The sequence below is a fragment of the Oncorhynchus masou genome, chromosome 29 (assembly GCF_036934945.1).
Source record: "Oncorhynchus masou masou isolate Uvic2021 chromosome 29, UVic_Omas_1.1, whole genome shotgun sequence".
NCBI classification, from domain to species: domain Eukaryota; kingdom Metazoa; phylum Chordata; class Actinopteri; order Salmoniformes; family Salmonidae; genus Oncorhynchus; species Oncorhynchus masou.
Window position 1 is genome coordinate 33,888,590 of NC_088240.1, and position 24,603 is coordinate 33,913,192.

A 24,603-nucleotide genomic window follows, 5' to 3' on the forward strand; every position below is an offset into this window, starting at 1 on the left:
GGTGACTAGGCAACCGGATAGATGAGACAGTAGCAGCAGCAAACGTGTGTGTGTGTGTGTGTGTGTGTCGCGTCAGGATGCATGTGTGAGTGTGTGTCCCGTCAGGATGCATGTGTGAGCGTGCTGTGTGTATGTATTTGTTGAGGTGTCAGAGTGAGTGCGTGGGTAGAGTTAGTGCAAGAGAGTTAGTGCAAAACTAGGGTCAATGCAGGTAGTCCGAGTAGCCAATTGGTTTGCTATTTAGTAATCTTATGGCTTGGAGTAGAAGCTGTTCAGGGTCCTGTTGGTTACAGACTTGGTGCACTAGTACCACTTGCCGTGCAGTTGCGAAGATAACAGTCTATGGCTTGGGTGGCTGGAGTCTTCGACCATTTTTTTGGGCCTTCCTCTGACACCGCCTGATGTAGAGGGCCTGGATGGCAGTGATCCCCTATCACAACACTGATGAATAGCCCTACTTAATAATCCAAATCAAATGTAATTTCCATCCCTCTTAATCTTGAACCATTCCAGTGTCCTTCATCCGTTAATTCCAAAGTTAATTAAATGAATCTCTTTGTCCTCCCTCCCTTGACATTTGACTAAGACGCAACAGAGGGGTTTGGCCCTCCTCTCTGTTACCAGATGTAGAAGCAGACCTACCAGAAGTTAAAAAAATAAAAATAAAAAATGTAATCACCACTCTCCATTCATGTGGGGTTTCCAGTTACCACAGCCACAAACTCAGAAATTATGAAAACAAAAATGTGCTTTTTGGTCTTAATTTAAAGTTGGGGTTAGGCATAAGGCATAAGGTTGTAGAAATAGACTGGGTTTATGACGTTGTGGCTGTGGTAACTAGTGATGACAATCCATGTGCTGCCAGTGCTGTGTTTCGCCCTGAGGGAACATCACGTAGTTGTTGCATCAGCCACAAGTTTCTGAACATGAGTTATGTGCTTTTTAGTTCACCAGATGTTCAGCACATGTTGTGCCAGCCTTCTAGGTATTTCTGAATTACATAATGGACCGTTAAGTAACTGTATTATTACCTTATCTTGAGGTATCCCACTTAATCAGCCACAATGATAATGACTCTTTTGTTATTTTTTACTATGGACATTTGCTAGCTTCTTTACACCTCTGAACACATCTTGCTTGTCCTCTCACCTGAGAGCACGGTAGGGAATACCGACAAATAGAGGGCGCTGTTCACGTGGTAATGTTGCCGTCTCCACGAGGGAGAAAGGGGCGGACCACTACTTCATCAAATGACAGAGGCAGCGGATTGGTTTAGCGCCTCGTATATAAACCCCCTGTGTTCGTCGCTTTGCACGATCAACAGTAGTTTACAGAGTTGTTTACCGGTGTGTACAGGACGTTGCTGACAATATCATCAGTAGTTTACTGGTGAATGGGGGACGCAGCTAACAATATCACAGGACAGTAGTGATTGTTATGGGGATCTGATTTTGGTGCGGAGCTTATCTATAGACATTTAGAAAAATCAATGAAGGATACAGGATCTGTTCAAAAGCCTTCACCGAAATCCGAGATGGATCCTAACCAGAGCGTGAAGTGTAAAATCGTTGTCGTTGGGGACAGCCAGTGTGGAAAAACTGCTCTACTTCACGTCTTTGCAAAAGATTGCTTTCCAGAGGTAGGACTTGTCGTTTGGATGAGTTAACTAATTTGCGTGTTTAGTTTTTTTTGTGCCATTTACGAGTCGTTACCCGATGGGTAGTGTTGGAAAATGATATCTTCTGAACTTTTGTGCACTTTTACACACAGACCAAGTGATTCAAATTGACTGCTTGCAGAGTTACAGATTAAATTACGATGGATAATGTGTTAGTGTTTTGAGTACAGCTCATCTTGGTATATTGGTTAACGTGTATGATCAACGTAATGATGTATTGCAAATTCTTTATTTTATAGAACTATGTCCCAACTGTGTTTGAGAACTACACAGCCAGTTTTGAAATCGACACGCAAAGAATAGAACTCAGTCTCTGGGACACTTCAGGTGAGAACTTTTTGAATTATACTACTTTAGCAGCATTCTATCCTGAACAAAAATATAAAGGCAACCACTTCAGCGATTTTACTCACTTGCAGTTCATCTGAGGAAATCAGTCAATTAAGATAAATTCATTTGGCCCTAATCTATGGATTTCACATGACTGGGAATAGATGCATTTGTTGGTTAAATGTCTACAAAAAAAATTGGTCTTCACAATGGGCCTCAGGATTTCTTCGTGGTGTTTTTGGGAATTCATATTGCCAATAGATCAAATGCAATTGTGTTTAACTTATGCCTGCCCATACCATAAACCCACAGCCACCATGGGGCACTCTGTTCACAATGTTGAAATCAACAAGCCATACACATTTATTTAACTATGCAAGTCAGTTAAGAACACGTTCTTGTTTAGAATTAATGCCTAACCTGGACGACGCTGGGCCAATTGTGCACAGCCCGTTGGGATTCCCAATCACGTCTGGATGTGATACAGCTTGGATACAAACCAGGGACTGTAGTGACACCCCTTGCACTGAGATGCAGTGCCTTAGACTGCTGCACCACTCGGGAGCCCAAATGGTCTGCGGTTGTGAGGGCAGTAGGCTGTACTGCCAAATTTTCTAAAATTACATTGGAAGCGGCTTATGGTAGAGGAATACAAATTTAATTATCTGGCAACATCTCAGGTGGACATTCCTGCAGTCACCATGCCTGCAGTCAGCAATTGCACACTCCCTCAACTTGAGATCTGAAGCGTTGACATTTTAGTGGCCTTTTATTGTCCTAAGCACAAGGTGCACCTGTATAAGATCAACTCTTTAGTCAGCTTCTTGATATGCCACCTGTAAGGTGGCTGGATTAGCTTGGCAAAGGATAAATGCTTACTAACAGGGATGTAAACAAATGTATAATTTGTTGAAAAAGTTTTGTGCATATGGAGAACTTCTTGGATCTTATTTCAGCTCATGAAACATGGGACCAACACTTTGCATGTTGCGTTTTATACTTTTGTTTGTTGTACATGGGCATAAAAGCCTACTAATACTGCACTACAGGACACGAGCCAGAATATGGACTGGCACGGTGGAATGTGAGCGTTGCCATGAATTAGAGTAAACATTTCTTCACCACATTTAAAAGCTTGTGAAAAATCAGACTGTGCCTAGCTTAAGCTTACTTTGACTGATCATCAATACATTAAACTAGCCCAGTAGGTGGCAAGGAATATCCAGAGTTTAAACTGACACTGCCTCCTTGGAATGTTATGGACCACTCTAGCGTGAGGATGTATTGAACACATTTAAATTGAAATGACAGATTGAATTTCTCTAGTTGGCTTTGAATGACAGAAAGGCCTGGAGTTGAGGTAGTTTGGCTTGGGAATGCAGTGAGGGGGCATTGTTACAGCCAATAAGAAACCAAGACGAACAGGCCTGGAGCTATTCATCAGTGCCTCACACCTGTTTTTGACTGTCAGTTCCCCCAAACGTCGCTCCTCCGTAGGTAGGGTACTGGTCTTCCATTGCCGACCATGTAGCACCCACCTAGGTGACGCTAGTGAAAGCGCACAAATTGGCAGTTAAGAACAGTCCCTGAGCCTCAACAGCCATCTCTGGACACTGCGTGCAGTCCTTGTTGTATTTATTCTGAACAGTTTAAACTGAAAAAGCATGGGCTGCGTTATTTAAATCCGAACAGTCGTCTAGCTAGCTTTAATGTGTAAGCCAAAAATAGACTTTCCATCACAATTATTGAAATCTCAGCGTCAAGACCACAAGATGTGAGTGATCAAACCCCAGAGCAATAAAATGCCAAAAAGGTAAAAAGCAATGCTTAACACTTCAAAATAACAGTCTGCAATATTTACAGAGCTCTCTTGGTGACCTTGTGGTGCCATGGCAACCACTGATTCAGTGTGCCGTGTCCACATCCTCTACTCAGAGATGCGTAACAGATGAAGGCATTTGGTGCACTCAGTGGAGGCACCAGCTAAGAAAAGATGGAAGGAATGGTTATTAAATAAACTCCCTCAATGTATATGTAACATCTTTTCTTTTATAAAATCATAATTTAGAGACTTGACTGCAGTAGTGGTGCATGGTTAAATTAACTGGGGAAGCCAAAAGCCATATTACAACCTGTTTTGTGATAATTGCATTGCTTGCTCCATGACCTGTTAGTTCATATGCCATGTGACTATAGGCCCAAAGGCCGAGACCATAAGACAGTGGCAGAATAAATTCAAACTTGTTTTATCACGACTGGAGAGTGACTGTCTGAAGTCCACCCAAAAAATATTGCATGTAACAACCAGTTACATGACCTACAGCATGGTCAAGCCAGTTATTGTTTCGGACATTTGCGGACCACTAAACAATTATTGATTTAGAACCACAGTTGCAAAGAAAATATGAGCTGCCTCCACTATTCCAGCACCCTTTCAACTTCAACATCATCAGTCTAATACAGTGACAACTAAAAGATGCCAAAATAATTATCCAATCAACGTAAGCTAAATGTGGCTTTCCGTGGTTTTGATTTCTGTGTGCATGTGTTCCTGCAAGTAGAAAAAACATACAGCCTCACCCTACTTGTAGAGAAACGCCAATGCCGTCCTCTTTAATGTTCAGGAAACGGTCTGTCACACAGTACACGCTTTCATTTTTTTGTTGTCCTAGGCTACCTGGCTAAAATGCTTGCTCGCTAGCCTAATTTCCATTCAATGGGCAACGTTACCTGGATAACATTAGCCTTCTACATCTAGATACAGTGCCGTCAGTATTCAGTCCCCTTGACTTTTTCCACATTTGGTTACATTACAGCCTTATTTTAAAATTGATTTCTTTTTTTTTCTCAGCCATCTACAAACAATACCCCAATGACAAAGCGAAAACAGTTATTTGTGTGGATCTCATTCCTCATTTACATAAGTGATCAGACCCTTTGCTATAATACTTCAAATTGAGCTGCGGTGTATCCTGATTCTATTGATCATCCTTGATGTTTCTTCAACTTGAATGAAGTCCACCTTTGCTAAATTCAATTGATTGGACATGAGTTGGAAAGGCGCACACGTCTATATAAGGTTTCAGTTGACAGTGCAGATCAGAGCAAAAAAATAAGCCATGAGGTCTAAGGAATTGTCCGTAGAGCTCCGAGACAAGATTGTGTTGAGGCACAGATCTGGAGAAGGGACTTAAAGGATTCTGACCATGAAACAAGATTGAACTCTGGCATGAATGCCAAGTGTCACATCTGGAGGAAGCCTGGCATCATCCCTACGGTTAAGCGTGGTGGCAGCATGCTGTGGGGATATTTGTTTTAGTGGCCGGGACTGGGAGACTAGTCCGGATTGAAGGAAAGATGAACGGCGCAAAGTACAGAGGGATCCTTGATGAACACCTGCTCCAGAGTGTTCAGGACTTCACTGGGGTGACGGTTCACCTTCCAACAGGACAATGATCCTAAGCCCACCGACAAGGCAGGATTTGCTTCGGAACAAGTCAATGTCCTTGAGTGGCCCAGCCAGAGCCCGAACTCGACCGAACATCTCTGGAGAAACCTTTAAAATGGCTGTGTTGCTACACTCCCCATCCAACCTGACAGCTTGAGAGGATCTGCAAAGAAAGGGAGAAACCCCCCAAATACCCATATACCAAGCTTGTTGTGACATGCCCAAGAACATTCAAGGCTGGAACTGCTGCCGAAGTTGTTTCAACTGAGTAAAGGGTCTGAATACTTATGTAGCTTATACATTTTTGCAAGTGTATTTAAAAAAAATAAACGCCAGTTTGCTTTGTCATTATGGGGGTATTGTGTGTAGATTGGGGGGGGGGGGCTACTTAATTTTTTTTTAGAATAAGGCTGTAATGTAACAACGTTGCCGTCAAGGTCTGAATACACTCTGAATGGACTGTACATGTTGAACTTCCATCCTCTCAGGCCAGGGGCATACTGTATGAATTAATGGTTGGCTCAGAATCACCATTTTATAACCATTGGCCAGTACAGAGAATTAATCCCTATCTCCATCCATAGCTAATTTAGGAAAGGGTGAATTTTATCTAGCTATCCACCGGAGGGCAACACAACCAGATGCAACAATTCAAGTCTGTCGCAGTGACGCCAAATCCAAACTGGCTTCCCTTTATTGCCTTTATTTTTCTGTTTTTTAATTATTTTTCTGTTTTTATACTTTTTTATTTTATCAAGGGAGGCCAAATGCTCATTGGCTTCCCTTGTGTCCAATGCTACAGGCGTCAACAATGTCATACTCTTTTGGACCAGACAGCATCAGATGGCCGACACGTACAAAGGGGAGCTGTTTCTCTTGCTCTGATGCTTTCTCCGGTGACATGCATTCAGCCTGGCTTCCATGAATACATGCCACTGCTGGACTGTCAGCACACTCCAAATTAAACACACCTTCCCCAGTTCAAATACTGTTTTTCCTGAGTAAATAAATGCTGACACATTGCTTACGTTACATTTCTTGGTACAAAATGCCCACATCTAGTGGTCCCTGGGGTATCTAACCCAGCCGCAGATCAGAAGGTAATTACCTCCTATACAACATTCTCTGAGTCCTCCAGCCTGTCTGGATGATTGGGCTGTTGTAGAGGGAGGGGTACTACAGCTGCACCATTGAGGGCATTTTGACTGGCTGCATCACTGCTTGGTATGACAACTGCTTGACATCTGACTGCAAAGCACTATGTACAGCCCAGTACATCACTAGTGCCAAGCTTGCCATCAGGACCGCTATCAGATGTTAGAGGGAGGCCTTAGAAATGGTCAAATACTCCAGCTACCCAAGTCAGACTGTTCTCAAATACTGCACAGCAAGCGGTACCATGTCTGGAACCAAAAGGACCCTGAACAGCTTCAACACCCAAGCCATGAGACTGCTGAATAGTTCACCAAATAGCTACCCGGACTATTTGCACAAACGTTTTTTTTTTAATCTTCAACTGCTGCTTCTACTATTTATCGATCACATCAATGTGGCCTTTGCTACACCAGGGAATGTTTGTTTTACAAAATTATAGAAATTTTTTATTTTTAACAAACCATTTAATGAGGAATGTTTCTGTCCAGCATGACAAGCGGCCTGATTTATTATTCTGTCGTTGGTGTTGCATTAGTGCCTTAGTAGTTTTTATTGTTGGGACATATCACAGGGCTGCAGACCTTTTGAAGAAAGCTTGGTGTGAGATTTGCTATATGAATTTCATTGCCTTCTGGCACAACCCCTAGAAGGGGAATTTGGGGTCCTCCTCCAGGAAAATGTTACTTAAAATTTAAAAATAATAATTGTGATGGATAATGTGATGTTTGCGTTGTGATTTATTTTTATTCCCCCCTCAACAGTTCTGCCTAGACTGTCCATAATACTAAAATGTCAAATTTTAAAACTGACTCATTTTAATATCCAATGCTTTATTTGTATCACTTATTTAAAACTGTCCATGAATGGCTGCAAAATGCGTAGCCTCTTATAAATAAATTAAGACACCATATTTCAAATATGTGATTTGTACTGGGAAGGAGTGTAATAATAAAATACGTGGGGAATAACAGTTCTTGCGAACAAGCACGCTCCTTACCCTATTTTTAGCCCCTTAATAATTAGAATTTTTCCACTGATCAGACTAAAAGTAAATAGGTCAGTTAACTATCTGCCCCTACACCCTAACCAAATAATTTTTCTATTTGTCCCTGCTATAATTTAAAAAAATGTGTGTTCGCAATCTGTTTTGACAGTTATTTTCGTAGTTACAAATCAGGTGGCCGTACCAATCTTCCCTGCTTGGAACTAGTAGGTTTTTATACTGCCTTCATTGTCACAGCCTAAATGCCAATCCCCAAAAGAGGGGACTAATGCAAGTGTGGATTAAATTGACTTTTGTGCAATGCTGACAAAAGGCTGCATTCTGCAATGGGAAGAGTAATAGCAAACTAATGTTGACAACATTGCACATTAAACTGCTCTAACCATGCTGCTCTTTAGTTTCATAAACTCTCAAGAGGCGTTTCTTTAAAATATGCTTCCAATCCCCTTGATTCCTTACATAACTAAAACAATTATGCTTCAATGTGTCATGGTTCAGTGCTGTGGCAAGACGGGACAATGATAGTGGTTTCAACGGGAGATTAAATTGCGGATAACCTTTCAACTGTGCTCCAAATTGATTTTAAATGCGTAACATGCTGACAATATAATGGACTAATTAAACAGTATTTTTCAATATGAGTGGGGGGTCAAATGCGAGTCTCACAGCCAATGCGTGAGTTGGCAGCTCTGCATCACCTGGGTCGTCACTATACTGTATATCAATGGCTCTGGGCCTAGCTATTAGTATGTAGCGCAGATGGTTGTGCAGGTTTCTCCCCACTGTCTGGATTGTCTACCAACCTGTAAATTTTGAATTGGGTCATGTTTGATATGAACCCATCTTCTCACCCTGTGCTATGAATGTGACTAGAGCCCTACAGTGGACGTGTCCATAAGACCTAGCGGTCAAACACGGAAATTGTTCCAATTGTTTTTCCACCATTTTATCAGTTTATCAAATAAGGGCCGTGTTTTGTGTGTTTAACCTAGTGAGACGTTTTGACTTTTATGAATATATTGGGCTCCGTTTAATCTCAGATTCAGAAATGCTAATTAGCATCAAAGTACAGGTCATGCCAGACTACAAATCCCTGCAAGCTCCTGCACGGCTTCTCTAGCTTTGTTGTCAACTAGCTCGCTACCTTGATCCAAAACGAAATTTGTATTGAAAAAATGTAAAAATGTAACTTATTTAAATGCTTGTTTTTATGCATTTGGTCTTGTACAGAGTACTATCCTAGTATCAGATTTATAATGTGCCATGAATACAAGGCTAGTTCTTGCAAGGAAGCTAGCTAGAAACCTACCCTTTATTTTTACCAGATCCTCTTCTGTTTCAGCCAGTGGAGGTCTATTTAATCCCTTATTTCTGCCAACTATATGAACAAGGTGAAGGCTATTTTAATTCATCAGAATGCAGTACTGTATTCAAGCAATTCAGAACTCACTTTGACATGTTCAAAGCCAGATTAACTCATTGCAGAATGTATCCATAATCATGAACATGCATATTTATTTGACAAATACACCTGGTCATCCATCAATTACGTCAAACACCTGAACTCCAACATTTACATTGTTTACTAGTTTGTCTTTAAAACGATACATAAACATCTGCATTTCAAGTAAACATTATTTTATCAATGCCATTAACCTGGGACATCGCAGAGCACCATATGAACCATTATTTCTCTGAGGGCAGAATTCCATTTCAGGAATTAGACCAGCAATAACACAATGTAGAACAGCATATTGTGATTTTGGGTGGGTGAGTTAAAAATGGCAACAGGATGCAAAAGGTAGGTTTTATATAAAATGCTAGGTAAACTCCAGCAGAATGAGACTCAAATCAAGGAAGCCATGCCTAAAAGCAGTTATATCAGCACCCTTTTCAATGTAACAGGTCCATGTTGCTGCTGCACTCAGTCTGAACCTGAATAGGGACAGCATTACAATGGGGGGGGGGCTCAACAAAGCAGCATAGGGAAAATGGGTGAAGGTAGGTTTTATACAGAAGATGGCGAGTTCCAAAGTGTCCGAAATTGTGTGAACAATGGGGAATAAACTGCATAGTGTGGAATAAGTGGTAGCTAGAGCTGGTTGTCCATGGAATAAACATACAATTGGATGGTAGTGTGCTTCTGCACCTACTTTAGGATGTTACAAATATCCTGTCCATGTCCAGTCATTCTTGGTGTGTGTCCCTTGACATCATTCCATCTCAGTTACAGCATTCAAATTGTCCTCCTGTGTCTGAATCACAACATTTTTAAGACTGGGCAATTCAAGTGCTGCTTGAATGTCTTTGGGTCTGCATCTATAATGGTTAAGTTCCTAATGGCGGAAGATGATCTGTGGCTCAGATATACATACGTTGACATATTATAAACTAAGCAATACGATGCCACAAACTAATACACACAGACACACACGACCAAAGGTTCGACGAGAAGGTGTCCACATCTCAATCCAAAGTCATGGGCATTTATTAAGTTGGTCTCCTCCCTTTGCTGTAACCACCTCTACTTTTCTGAGCAGGCTTTTAACTAAAGATGGGGATATTGCTGCAGGGAATTGCCTCCATTCAGCCACTAGCATTAGTGAGGTCAGGCACTGATGCTGGGCGATTAGGCATGGCTCGCAGTCGGCATTCCAATTCATCCCAGAGGTGTTCGATGGGGTTGAAGTCCGGGCTCTGTGCTGGCCAGTCAAGTTCATTCTGTATGGACCTTGCTTTGTGCACATAGGCATTGTCATGCTGAAACAGGAAAGGGCCTTTACTAAACGGTTGCCACAAAGATGGAACCACAGAATTGTCTAGAATGTCATTATATGCTGTATCATTAAGATTTCCCTTCACTTGAACTAAGGGGCCAAGCCCAAACGATGAAACAGCCCCCATTATTCCACCTATCTTCCATCAAACTTTACAGTACTATGCATTGGGGTAGGTAGCGTTCTCCTGGCATCCACCAAACCCAGATTTGTTCAGACTGCCAGATGATGAAGCGTGAGTCATGATTTCCACTGCTCCAATAGTGGTGTGCTTTACACCACTCCAGCTGACGCTTGGCATTGCGCATGGTGGCGTTAGGCTATTGCGGCTGCTCGGTCAAGGATTGTATTGTCATTTATCTCCAGCCTGTAGGCTACATACTCTTTCTACCACATCCTATATTTTCTAGACAATTTACTGCTGTTGGAGATGCAGCGACGCAAAATATGTTGCGCCCCTGCCTTTGACAGTGGTCATTGCTTATCACAGGTTGGCATCAACGCTCTCATAAAAAGCCCTTACAGCCACTGGTTGGTTGAGTCATTGTTCTGAGCAGAATTGTAATCTTTTATATGTTGGAGGTGCGTTGGTCTGTTTAGCTCAGAAAATGCTGCCCCTTTGTCAGTCTGTCACCATAGGCAGCTGCCCAATGAGCATGCCGGCCATGCACAGGGCAGGTGTGGACCAGCGCTGCCTTGGCTGCAGTCTTCTGGTTCGCAGCTGCTCCCTCCTTTGCAGCTGCCGTCATGGCATCAGTTAAGTTCAACTTCAAATTGAGAGTAGCATGTGTTATCAATACCCCCTCAATTCTCTCGTGTGCATACTAGAGGTCGACCGATTTTTAGATACCAAATTTTATTTTTTATTGGAGGATCAAAAAAAGCAGACTGATTAATCTGACAATTTTTTGTTTTACTTGTAATGACAATTACAACAATACTGAACACTTGTTTTAACTTAATATAATACATCAATAAAAATCTATTTAGCCTCAAATTAAACTTGTTCAATTTGGTTTAAATAATGCAAAACAAAGTGTTAGTGCACTTTTACTTCTCCATGTGCCATGTAAGAAAGCTAACGTTTAAGTTCCTTGCTCAGAACATGAGAACATATGAAAGCTGGTGGTTCCTTTTAACATGAGACTTCAATATTCCCAGGTAAGAGGTTTTAAGTTGTAGTTAATATAGTATTTATAGGACGATTTCTCTCTACCATTTGTATTCCATATACCTTTGACTATTGGATGTTCTTATAGGCACTTTAGTATTGCCAGTGTAATAGTATAGCTTCCATCCCTCTCCTCGCCGCTACCTGGGCTCGAACCAGGAACACATCAACAGCCACCCTCGACGCATTGTTACCCATGCAGAGCAAGGGGAACAACTACTAGAAGTCTCAGAGCGAGTGACGTTTAAAATGCTATTAGCGTGCACCCCACTAACTAGCTAGCCATTTCACTTTGGTTACACCAGCCTAATCTCGGGAGTTGATAGGCTTGAAAGTCATAAACAGCGCAATGCTTGAAGCACAATGAAGAGCTGCTGGCAAACAGGGATACGAGCCTTAGGTCATTAATATGGTCAAATCCGGAAACTATCAGATCGAAAACAATTTTCGCATATACCCTGACTGCGTGCAATGAAAGCAAGAGAAGTGACACAATTTCACCTGGTTAATATCGCCTGCTAACCTAGACTTTTTTTAGCTAAATATGCAGGTTTAAAAATATATACTTCGGTGTATTGGATTTTAAGAAAGGCATTTGTTTATGGGTAGGTACATGTTGGAGCAACGACTGTCCTTTTTCCGCGATTGCACACCACATTGATTATATGTAATGCAGGACACTCTAGAGAACTTCACATGGTTGATATTACTAGTTTAATGCTAGCTAGCAACTTACCTTGGCTTCTTACTGCATTCGCGTAACAGGTAGGCTCCTCGTGGAGTGCAATGAGGCAGGTGGTTAACTAAGTTTGCAAGATTGAATCCCCGAGCTGACAAGGTCAAAATCTGTCGTTCTGCCCCCTGAACAAGGCAGTGAACCCACCGTTCCTAGGCCGTCATTAAAAATAAGAGCGTGTTCAGACTTGCCTTGTTAAATAAAGGTGTAAAAAAAAAAAAAAAAAAAAAAAAATCGGCCAAATCAGTGTAAAAAAATTCAGATTGTTATGAACTTGAAATCGGCCCTAATTAATTGGCCATTTCGATTCAATCGGTCGACCTCTAGTGCATGCCGATTACTATAAAACCCACCCGAACAGGTAGGACTAAATAAGGTTACATAACCTTGCCTATTAGCTATAATAATAATTTGCTTGTACAGAGGGTGACAGCAAACCTATCAATGTTCTCCCGCAGTAATGTAAGCACACGACTCGAGGATGCTAATCAGTCCAGCTCTGAAACCTCTCAAAGCCAGACTAAAATAATACAGCTAGGGTAGCTACAAGTCAAGTAGTACTTGAAGTAGTCTACCTACCCCTCACCAACAGGCACATTATCAAGAATGCCAAGCCCTTCACCATCTGTTAGCTAGCTAGTTAACGAGCAAGCTACAATGGTTACTCCTTTTAAAAGTTGAGAGCTTACACCGGGACTTAGCGGTACCCAGCGTCACGGCTTCATTGCTTCAGACCACCACAAGGGGAGGTTAGAGCTCTCATGCATTTGGGTCCCAAGGTTTTTTTTGACAATCATTGAGTTGTTCCAATGATGACTTTGACGCGGAGCCACCCCTCCCTTGTGGCTTTCTTCAGCAAAGATTGCTGACAAAACATTACGGGGAGGCAAATGTAAGTTATATCGAGTCAAGCAAAAAATGTGTTAATGTGGAGGCAAGCGATTTGTGCATATTTTGTCAGTTAATTTACGGGGGAAAATAATCTGTCCTATCCAATAACATGTGTATCAAACTCCATTCTGTGACTGGTGTCCTGTCTGCATGTATGTATTAAAATTATACACCAACAGTGTACTGCTCCTGGGACATCAATGATTACGCATTTTAACTATGCAATAGACTAGAAACATGATTTGTAATTCATATATGTATGTGTATCAACAGTACATCCTGCCAGCACGCCCACAAGTGTCCTGAATGACGTGAGGAATGAGATGGGTGAAACAATCCAGGCTATTTGCTCTGAGACCTGCATAATAATGTAATGAAACAAGCAGGGAGCAGGTTTTGACCAGCGGTTGATTAATCTATGCCTAATGTTTAAATACTGGTATGGTAGCCTACTGTACCTGTTCATTTTCCTGGCCTTTCGAGTTCGGTGTGAAACAGGTGTCTTGTGTTTTTCCATGTAGCACTGTCCGTGACCCAAAATCCCCAAGTCTACCAGTATTTTTGAAATGTCTCCAGTAGATTTTTCCATTCCTCCTGAATGCCCTAATCTGCTCACTTAAAGGAATAAAAATCATGGTGCTACAATATAATCCAAGTGAGGGCAATCTGCTGTATACTTATAGCCTATTGTAACCTGAAAGTCACGCCTCTCCTCACTCCACCCTTAAGTTGCCATTTCAAAAACAGACAAAATGGACAATGTTTAATTTAAAAATCTTTCATTACCCGTTCCAAAGAGAACAGACAAAATGGACAATGTTTAGGACTGTAACCACCAGCTTCTTTCTATGGTGCTACCCGTTCCAGGGTTAGGACTGTAACCACCAGCTTCTTTCTATGGTGCTACTGTAACCACCAGCTTCTTTCTATGGTGCTACCCGTTCCAGGGTTAGGACTGTAACCACCAGCTTCTTTCTATGGTGCTACCCGTTCCAGGGTTAGGACTGTAACCACCAGCTTCTTTCTATGGTGCTACCCGTTCCAGGGTTAGGACTGTAACCACCAGAGGACTGAAAGGAGCCGGAGCTGAGAGGATCACCGAAAGGTATTTTGGTTTCAGAGCATTTTTTATTAAGAGGCAATATGCATTATCAGTGTAGGAATACTGTATTAAACCCTATTTGTGTACTAAAAACGTGAATGTGTTTTTGCAGAGCTTACAACATGTGGACAAAGGGCTGGACAATGAAAAAAAACGCATGGTTGCCAAGAAGGCTATTAGTTAAGCTAGATTCTTAACATGCGTGTTGGAGTCACTTAACTCTTAATTGATCTACCGTTTCTATCATAGGCCACTGTAATGGATGGGGGCTCAGGGTGGTACCATTCTGCTCATCTGAAGGCGGCGCTCATGGGTGAGATTCAAACTTTGAAGATTGTGTCATTGAAAGCTGAAAGAGAAACATTCTCTGAGGGCAGAGATACGGGCGACAGACATTTACATTACATTTAAGACATTTGGCAGATGCTCTTATCCAGAGCGACTGATGCATTGGTCCAGAGCCAGGCGGTATTGGCGGAGAGTCACTCCTCATTAGCTGAGAGTCAGGTGACGGAAGTGTTGAAAAGGGGGAGGAAGGAAATGGTGTCGCAATCCATGCCAGGCACACCTGTGAGCTCTGGAACTCCACCTCCGACAGGCAGTCAAACTGCATGGTGGGTTTGTCAGGTCGTTGGTTCACCCTGACATTTCCATTCCTCTTCTGACAACAGAACTTGACCAACTGCACAGCAAGGGCCGCCCGGACCGTTATCCTGTTCTGCTATTCCAAGGATGTGTAACCGAAGAGATACCACCACGAGTGGGCTCGGAATACAAACTGGGATGGATCCAGAGGCAAATGTGGCTTACCAGTGAACCTCTGTGTTCATCATTAATACTGTGTCTCAGACGTTTCCGTCCATGCAACCTAAAAAAGCAATAGACCGCGTTAATGAGTACTTGAGGTCACCGAGAAAGTCTGGACGTGGCCTGCTCTCCCTTATGTAAGGAATTAGGCGCTTTCCCATGCAGTATGTACTATATGCCATGTTTACTTGTCACTGCACATTAGCCTAAAAACAAATGCAGGTGGCTTATCTTCTAAATGCTTTATTATCCATATGTTAAAGCATATACTATACTGCATTTCTTCATCAGCATCCTTATGGTTTCGTTAATAAAATGATAAATACACTTTCAAAATGTCCGTAACGAATTACTTGTACGCTATGATATTAATGTGTTGACTGAATATAAGCAAGTGATGCCTGCTTTTTTGCCTTTTTCATGCTCTAAGTTAAATAAAAACAAATATTACTTTTTTAAATGGACTATTTAGAATTATATCAAAGCCACTTATGATCTAAGAATATCTAACGGGAAATGCTCCTTAGAGGATTGGAGGACTCTAAATTAATATCTAATTGTTGGCGGAGAGTCACACCATTGAGAAATATTTTTCAATATACTCTAGGCCTACTATAGACAACACTCTAGTGAGACTCATTTTGCCTAATTCATGTGTTTTAAATGGCGAGTCATCTAACCAGGCTAATGTTGCGAACATGAGCTCACTAGCTAGATAAATTGAAAATGCTTGTTCACTTCAATTCTGTAAATTCTTACAAGGAGCCGAGGGAATTTAGCAATTTTAATGTACTTAATTCTGCAAATCTTCCCATGGAGTTGACAATGTTGCAGTGTAAAAAATTTCCTGCAATTTGAAGAATGTTATGGCTAATTCTGTGTTTTGCTCAAACTTAACAATCAATGGAGCCCCCTGTGCATGTGCCTGGTCAATAATTCAGCCATGCCAAAAGTACTTGTAAATTAATTTGTTTAAACCAATAAATACATAATTTTTTGCTTTTATTTTGGACATTTCTAGTTCTCAAATTGTATTATACAAAATATATAGGTATATCTTCTACAAATTTAGGATTAGGTTTCATTTTAGTTTTTCCATGAGGACAGGGGGAACAATTCTTTAGTGCTATCGGTTTTGTTTAGGTGCTCATTACAAATGGGAATTTAAGGTGTCTCCTTAGCCCCCCACAGACATCCACCACATTTCTTTTCATGTAGATGCCCTTCAGGCTGGTCATTTACTTATTGGTGGATGAGGTCCGAGACAGTGCCTGAGGGGTAGGCAAGGAGAGAGCTGTTGCTCTTTGTTCAGGTAAGGTATAGCAGATAGTCTGTCAATGCTCCCACTTGCTTGCAGCTTCTTGAGGTCTCTGAAGAAATGTACCACTTTTTAGGCCTGTCGGTCTTCCTGTCTTAAGTGACTTTTTTTTATTGTGACTTCATTGTTTTGGTAGTTAAGCCCTTGACTGATGTGGCTGGACTGCCCTCTGCTATAGTGGCACTGGCAGAGCTCATGCATCTCGGTTGAGAGAATTTGAGCTACATGCCATTCACGAGACTACATTTTAATCCTCACAAAGACCCCATTGTTCACAATGCAGAGTTATATAAAAAAAAAGTAAAGCTTGTTTTAAACTGTATTTTGAGCAAAACATTCTCACATTTTGAGTTTGAAACCAGACTGAAGTTGATTCAATACACCAACAGTTTTTCATCAATGATTTAGTTACTTTTCCATTCTCTCGGATTTGTTTTGAATATGTTAAACAAGGCAGTTCCACGCGGAAGCCAAGAATATGGTGGGGTTCTTTTAGAGGTATTCTCAGTGAAAGGTGTCTCCATCACCGGTCAAGGACAAAGTTACCTTTTAGAGTTCCCTGGAGACCCCTCCTCTCACTGTTTGAAAACAAGTCCTCTGTCTGTAGATTCATGTACAGTTTCATTCTGGGGGGGGGGGATGCTCTCTATTCTATATCAAGTTACACACAGACTGCGCTGTAACCCTTGGATCTTATTCCCTCAAGTACATGGGATATGACACAAATGATGGTGACGCTGTCCTTTGTGGGTGGGGCAGCAGTAGTGGTTCTGTTTTGAGCTGGTCCCTGCTCTGTCAGGAATGGGTAGAATAAAAATGTCCCCTTGTCTCTCTGCTTGTCAGATGCATTGTGGTAGCCTGTCTTTTATGGACTCCAACTGGGATCTCCTTTTAAGCCCTCAGAATGGTTCCATCAGAATGGCTCCTTCAGATAGCGGGGTGTTTACTCACAGTAGGGGGTAGATGGATGGGTGTGGGTGTCTGGCTGGCTCTGGGGACTGAACAAGGCCTTAGGGCTGCAGTGAAATGGGACAAATGAGCTGTCAGTCCATCGGCATGGCTTTCCTTTTCCTGGGCTCTTGTATAACGGTCTGGATCCCCAAAGTGAGTGCTTGTCGAGTCGGTAGCAGAATCGTAAAAAAGCAGTACCTTCTTTGGGCTCCTCCCCTTTCCCGGTGTCATCACTACGCTGGTTGTCTGTGTTCAATTGACTGAGGAAAGTCTCCAGAAGGCAATGTATACTCTTTTGGGCGACCTATTTACTGTTAAATATTTGTCTTCATTCTCTACCTGGTCGTTCAGTAGGTCAATGTTTAAAGCCAGAGAAGGGCCGCCAGTCGTCGCTCAGTTTGTCAGCTTGGTCGGACCGATCCACAAGGACCATTTTTTTTTGAAAGTTTTACAAAAGCAAACCTTAATCACTGGACTAGAGCGGCCCACCAGGCATAGATCAAACGCATAACAAGAAGATTATGAACCTTGCCCACCAGACATGAGAAATTACATTTGTCTTGTCAGTGCAGATTTGGTCATGGAAACTTGAAAGCAATGGGAGATTGGTAAAACACCACCATATGCTGGCGTAGTTCTTAGGCCTACTCGGTACAAACAAGCTCTTCCCTCCATCTCCAAAATAAGATTTTGGCATTACTTGCTGTTCAGGGAAATTTAAGTTTAAATTGGATGTAACATTCCGGCCATGTGTTTTCCATGGAACATGAGGATGTCATTAGTGTACAAAGTTTTTATTTAATTTTTTGGGTTTCATGTTTGAGGGGGAGAAAAGCTGTCAATGCATGAAATTTATTTCATCTACATTTCTTTTTCAGAATAAGGCTTTACTCCTACCCCCCCCCCCCCCCATCGCTGGGAACCATTCCTTGAGCTGTCCTCGTTGAATACCGAAATGCCAGTGTAGCTGAAAGAATCTCCCAGACATAACCTGGAGAGAAAAAAACACAATTCCTGGCATAGCATTCCGAAGGTGGAAGCGCAGATGTTCCGCTGCCAGTCATCAGACTGCAAATGTGTTGGGTTTCAATGTGATAGTTAGTCAGTACATGCTCTGTGTGCTTTTCCAAATTCAGTTTGCGAAATCTCATGCATCTTGCTTTATACATGTCGTTAATCAGATGCATAGTTTACGAGATTAGCATACCACCTCCTTTCTTGACTTTGGCGACTAATCCGGACAATTATATTAGCATGCACTGTGCAATAGAATTTAGGAAATTAAAATGCATGTGGAAAGATGCTTCAAAGACTTGCTAAAAATAGATCATTCTAAAATTAGAACTCAAATTAGATTGAATCCAAGCTGCTCCTAATCAGTTGCCCAGCCGCATACTATGTAGCAAGACAGTCTAGGGATTGACACTGTGTTGGATATGCGATGTACATATTACAGAGGTCTCCTGTCCTAGTTCTGGGCTGGGTATGAATGGAGGGCAGGGAGTGAGCAGCCCCATGGGCAGTGCAGCTGAAATGATGACACAAGCGTAATACTTTATGGATGTGCTGGCTCACAGTGAAATGGTGTTAAGGAGAAATTTTGCTTCCCTGGGTCGTTCTAACATTTACAGTAAAATCTGTTGGGTACTAAATACATTTGAGTTATCTGCTAATGTTATCTAAACTAATGTTAGTTGATGTAAGGAATAGTGCAGAGCTGGGATGTGATTTCTGCGTTCTTTATTTGGCCTAATTTGCAATTTTTGACCAGGTTTTTACTATTGTGTTTTTGCAGGATCTCCGTACTATGACAATGTGCGACCACTCTCCTACCCAGACTCTGATGCAGTCCTCATCTGCTTTGATATCAGCAGACCAGACACCCTGGACAGTGTACTGAAGAAGGTGAGCATTTCATATGTCTAAGTTTCTTCTGATTTGCCTCTGAATTAAGTGACCTGTCCCCTTGGACCCTCTTGGAAAAGGCTTGTTTGTGTTGCTGGGTGAAGTGGCTTGTGAAAAACCTCATGGATGAAAATTACTGCACTGGGCACATGAGTCTGAGAAGTAGTCAACAGGCCTTGTTCACGTGTGGTATCCCAGGGATGGCTACTCTGGGTCTCGGTGCCCTTTGACCTGTGACACAGGGCTCGGTATTGTGCCAGCTGAGAGGAGTTTGGTCCAGTGAGTGGGAGTGATCCCTCCTTTGGAGAGAACATAATCACCAGGCTGGGCCCCAGTATCTGGACCACACACTGATCAAACTGGGTATTGTTGTGGGGGGAAATGAGAGAGCTGGAGGACAGTTGTTCATGGCACAGAATAAGCCTGGGAAAGTGGAAGAGGATGTTTTCCATTACTTAAATTGTGCGATACAGAGCTGGTGCTGTCAGTGACTGTTTTCAAAGATGACAGCATGATATGAAGAGAATATGTGGGTGGTTAACTCTCTGGAAAAACTCCAGTGCCCATTAATGCAGCCCTTTTGGCACTTGTCTAACTATTTTGGCCCCAAATCTTAACCTGAGATCTGGGTGCATAACTTTATTTTATTTTATAGACCTTGCGGAAGTCGATTTGCGTTTGGATGTCTGACACTGAATATTAGCCAAACCTGTAAAAGCACATGTGTACTAGACGTGTTCATGATTTTTCTATTTTCTGAATTGTTTTCTCTATAGTGGCGAGTAGAGATCCAGGAGTTTTGTCCCAACACCAAGATTCTGCTGGTGGGATGCAAGTCAGACCTCCGCACAGACCTCACCACACTGGTGGAACTGTCCAATCACAGACAGACACCCGTGTCATATGATCAGGTAGGTGGTACATGCATTTTGCTCGTACTTTAACACTCACTATGATGATGTGGACATAAGTTATTTGTCTAGTACTATATGCCTTAATGTGGTAGCTGTAAACCTCAACAGCTATGAATACCAATAAGACTAATCTACTGGTGTTATTTTCTCTCAGGGCTCCAACATGGCCAAGCAGATCAGTGCTCCCTACATCGAGTGTTCATCCCTGCAGTCTGAGAACAGCGTCAGAGACATCTTCCACGTGGCCACGCTTGCGTGTGTCAACAAGAGCAACAAGAACGTCAAACGCAACAAATCCTCCAGGGGCACCAAGAGGATCTCGCACATGCCCAGTAGGCCCGAACTCACCGCTGTCACATCAGACCTGCGTAAAGACAAGGCCAAGAGCTGTACAATAATGTGATTGGTTGGGGTAGGGAGACTGACTGTGGACTGTGGGAGGAGCAGGCAGGTGATGGGGACTGGACACTTTGCATAGAGCCCCTCCCACTCGACTCACACGCAAAGGAGTGAGAAGCCGAGTTAGTGCTGCACTTTAAATCAGCTTCTCCACTGGTTTGTATTGACGCAAAACGTACAAACTTACATCAAGCTGCCCTAGTCTGCGCCATAGAAGTTCACCAGGGAGACTGAAGGAAACCGGACACTGGAGCCCATCTGAGGCTTCAGAATTGGGTTTTGGTTTATTTTTAAGGCCAAGATGGTCAACAACCCTTTGACATAAACTACAAGAAAGAGATGGAAGACATGCTGACTTCTGTCGGTCCTCTCAAGCTTTCTTTACCCCAGGAAATAATGTTTTTGGTCCTGCAATTACATCATAACCTTTTGGTCTGGGATCTGGACAGGAAAAGAACTAGTGGTATCAGGTTTTAATTTTATCTTTAGAAAGATATGAGAAGTAGTATGGTGGTGGATTCACCACTGAGTGACAAGATTGTTGTTTAGAAGCAAGAGACTGCCGCTGTGTTCTGCTACAGTAAAATGGATCAAGAAGACAAATGGATCTCTTGCACTGGCCCCTGGGTCTGGCACTTACAAAGTTACTAAAGGACAGAAACACTGGTTTGTTCACATTGCCCATCTTCTCCCCCTTTCTCTTTTGTTACTGCCTTTATGAGTTTGCCAAATGGGATGTTTGTTATAAGCTGTTGCACACTGTTACGAAAGATCTGAAAGCCTTTTTACTATGTTTTGCTCCTTTGCATATCGTTCTAGTGCTGTTTTTAAACCTCAGCATAGTCTGAACCCTTTGTTTTGCTGTTTATCATTTACAACCAAAAAAGCTTGACAGAGTGTTGAAATCGCTCACAAAGTAGCTCTCTGGCAACGACTAATGTGATAAGCTGTGTAACGACCATGACCAATGATTTTGAAGGATGTGCTACAGTATCTCTGAGGACATATCCTACACCCCTGCTCTTCTGTCACACTTCTGTCACTGGGATGACTGCTCTCCCTGCTCTTCTCTCCCTGGCATCGCAAGAGTTACAGGCAGCACAGCTGCCCAGTACATGTGGTGCACAATGCACACCCATGCCGAGCTTAATTAAGGGCTTAAACATGGCCAGTGCTGATCAAGCCACTGAGCTTCGGTTATCGGCCCAGAAGACCATTGCACAGATCTTTTCAAGGATGTCCTCGGCTATGCAATGTGAGGATTCTTATCGAACTCCAAGAAGGACAATGGTCTGTAAAGACAAGTCTAGTTATCAATGTTTGCTGGTTCATGACCTGTACAGTGCTCTTATTGATTTGGGGCGTCAGTGGTTAGCCTAGCGGTTAGAGCATTGGACTAGTAAACAAAAGGTTGCAAGTACAAATCCCCGAGCTGACAATGTACAAATCTGTAGATCTGCCCCTGAACAGGCAGTTAACCCACTGTTCCTAGGCAGTCATTGAAAATGAGTTTGTTCTTAACTGACTTGCCTAGTTAAATAAAGGTTAAATTAAAATACAACTGTTATTTGATAATGAATGTGACCAGCACACTGGGGCGGTAGGCTAAGTCCAGTCGCTAAGTAGAACTAACCCGTAGCTATAGCTCATGGCGGCAGGTAACCTTGCGGTTAAGAGCGTTGCGCCAGTAACCGAAAGGTTGTTGGTTCGACTCCCCAAGGTGGGGAAAAATCTGGCCTTCTGCCCTTGAGCAAGACGGTTAACCATCTGCGCCTGGGGAACAGTTGGGGATGTGGATGTCGATTTAAGGCAGCCGCTCCCCCATTTGGTTAAATGCAGAAGACGCATGATTGTTGTTGTGCAACTGAGAGGTATCTCCCTTTCTCTCCACCCTCTCCAAGCAGTTGCTGTGAAACTAGATTTACATCTTTCACATGTAACAGTTACAATTTCAGTCTTCAGTTGTCTCTGCAGCATAGTAAGTACTTGGGTGTTGTTGGTGTTGAAGTCTGTTGAGCTGATTTCAGAACAGCCCCCCCCCCAAGGCAGTATATCAGCTAGCGGGTGTAGCCTTAGCTCTCGGTAGGAAAAAATTGTAAATTAAAGTTCAGAATGTGTTAGTTGTAGAATATCAACCCTTTTTTTAAATGTTTAGTCCATTTGTATGTATGATGTTTCGACAGTATTTATTGAAGTTATATATTTTACCTTTTTTGGAAAATAAAGTTCAGTGTACAGTACAACGTCTTGAGACTTAATCTTGACATGGGTATTTTGTCAAACTGTTTGGAATACCACTGTCTGGAACTCGTAGCAGAACACATTATGAACAATTTTGTTTTGTTTTGCTACAACCTACTCAGACTCCTTGCAGTAAAATAATCGCTTGGGATGAATAATATTCAATTAAATGTCTTATCCCTCTGGCACATTAATCTGTGAACATCATGACATGGTAACCACATTTCTATTCCTGACTAGAGGGCTGCTTGATTAAATTAGTGTTTTCTCATCTACATGGCCAGCTTGCATTTTCTCACCGTGCTTAAAATCTTTATTCAATACAGTAGGATTGCTTTCACTCACCATGAACAACATGGAGGAAAGACTGTTCCGGTTCGATTGGTCAGGCATTCCACTATGCTGTATGAATGTGATTTAGACGTTCTACAGAACCGTATAGGAGACAACAGTGGCTGGCTGGCTGCTCAGAGATGGAAACATTTATGCCCCACTGATCGTTTGTGCATGTCTCTGAGGAATGCGTAGCATCATCCAACTCTTCATGATAGATTACATGCTGATATTGCAGTTGATTTTTGTCCCCCCCCCCCCCCTTTCCTTCCTTTCCTCCCCAGTGAGCAGTTTGTCAGGCAGAACTCCAGGTAAATCTGGGACAAGTATAACATAAAAATAAAAAAAAATCAGCAGTCAGGAATTAACTGCAGACAATTTGCCATGTGCACAGTGCATGTATAGTAATTATATCTAGGGGTATTGTCACATCCACTAGTTCCTTAAAGTTCACCCTAACCATGTTATGCTTTCAATTGCAAGTTAAGGTTACAGCTAAACTGGCCCTCTCTACCGACAGCCCCAGTAGTCCCTAAAGGACTAGTCTACCTAGGCAAACAGGTTACCTCCCACAATGTAAACGATGTGTCTTTAGGTCTGGGATTTCCAAAACTACTAAACGACCACTGTCCTTGAACCCTAGAACATGTGCTCTACAGTCATTGGCCTATCCCTTAGCATACCACAAGGTATAGGGAAGCACCCAGCTAACAAACATTTCCACAACTTTAGAAAATGTACCCTTAAGTCTAGTTAGGTCATTTAACTAACTTTCATAGGAATGATCCCGTGACAGACAAGGAATGTTTCAAGAGAAGCTATTCCCGTAATGTTAAATAACTTACCCAGAATGTGGTCACTACGTTATCAGAACACAACGTATTATTAATGTTCTTGACAGATTTCATGGGAATGTGGCAAAAACCGGTGTCAAATGTTCTGTGGGTTAGGAGAATATTCCATCAACGTTCCACCAAACATACACAGAACATGGTTGCCAAGTTTTCAAAGTTAAGATATTGTTCTACACACTACATGGGATTGTTTAAAGAACATTAGTGTGCAAAGAAATTCATTACACATCACGCCCAGTTACTGTTGCCAAGCCAATCAAGGCCCTAATTGGCGAACCACTGATCTATTGATGACTCTGTCTGTTGGCAAGGTCAGGGATGCTCACTCATTTTAACAGTGTTTTCAACTTACTTATTTGACACACTTAGATGCATAGATGATAACAACGGAGTAGCAGTGGTGCAAAAGAGAAGGGTCCAATGCCAATAGTCTGGGTAGCCATTTGATTAGGTGTTCAGGAGTCTTAGGAATCCTCTTGGACCTAGACTTGGTGCTCCGGTACCACTTGCCATGCGGTAGCAGAGACGAGACCTCTCGAGCGGCGCCCTCTTAGGACCTTCCTGAGACGGCCTGGTATAGAGGTCCTGGA

General features: G+C 42.3%; 1 protein-coding gene across 1 annotated transcript; it reads left to right on the top strand.

Moving 5' to 3' along the window:
- Positions 1–1,323: 1,323 nt before the first annotated feature.
- On the top strand, positions 1,324–22,919 carry LOC135519387 (rho-related GTP-binding protein RhoE-like). Its single transcript, XM_064944579.1, has 5 exons — positions 1,324–1,639; positions 1,918–2,005; positions 19,163–19,272; positions 20,049–20,183; positions 20,341–22,919. The coding sequence occupies exons 1-5, from the start codon at positions 1,490–1,492 to the stop codon at positions 20,587–20,589; spliced, it is 732 nt and encodes a 243-aa protein (XP_064800651.1). The 5' UTR covers positions 1,324–1,489; the 3' UTR covers positions 20,590–22,919.
- Positions 22,920–24,603: the final 1,684 nt, after the last annotated feature.

Coding starts and splice junctions, on each gene's coding strand:
- LOC135519387 (XM_064944579.1), top strand. CDS start 1,490: ATGAAGGATACAGGATCTGTTCAAAAGCCTTCACCGAAATCCGAGATG. Junction 2,006..19,162: donor CAGTCTCTGGGACACTTCAG/GTGAGAACTTTT, acceptor GTGTTTTTGCAG/GATCTCCGTACTATGACAAT. Junction 20,184..20,340: donor CACCCGTGTCATATGATCAG/GTAGGTGGTACA, acceptor ATTTTCTCTCAG/GGCTCCAACATGGCCAAGCA.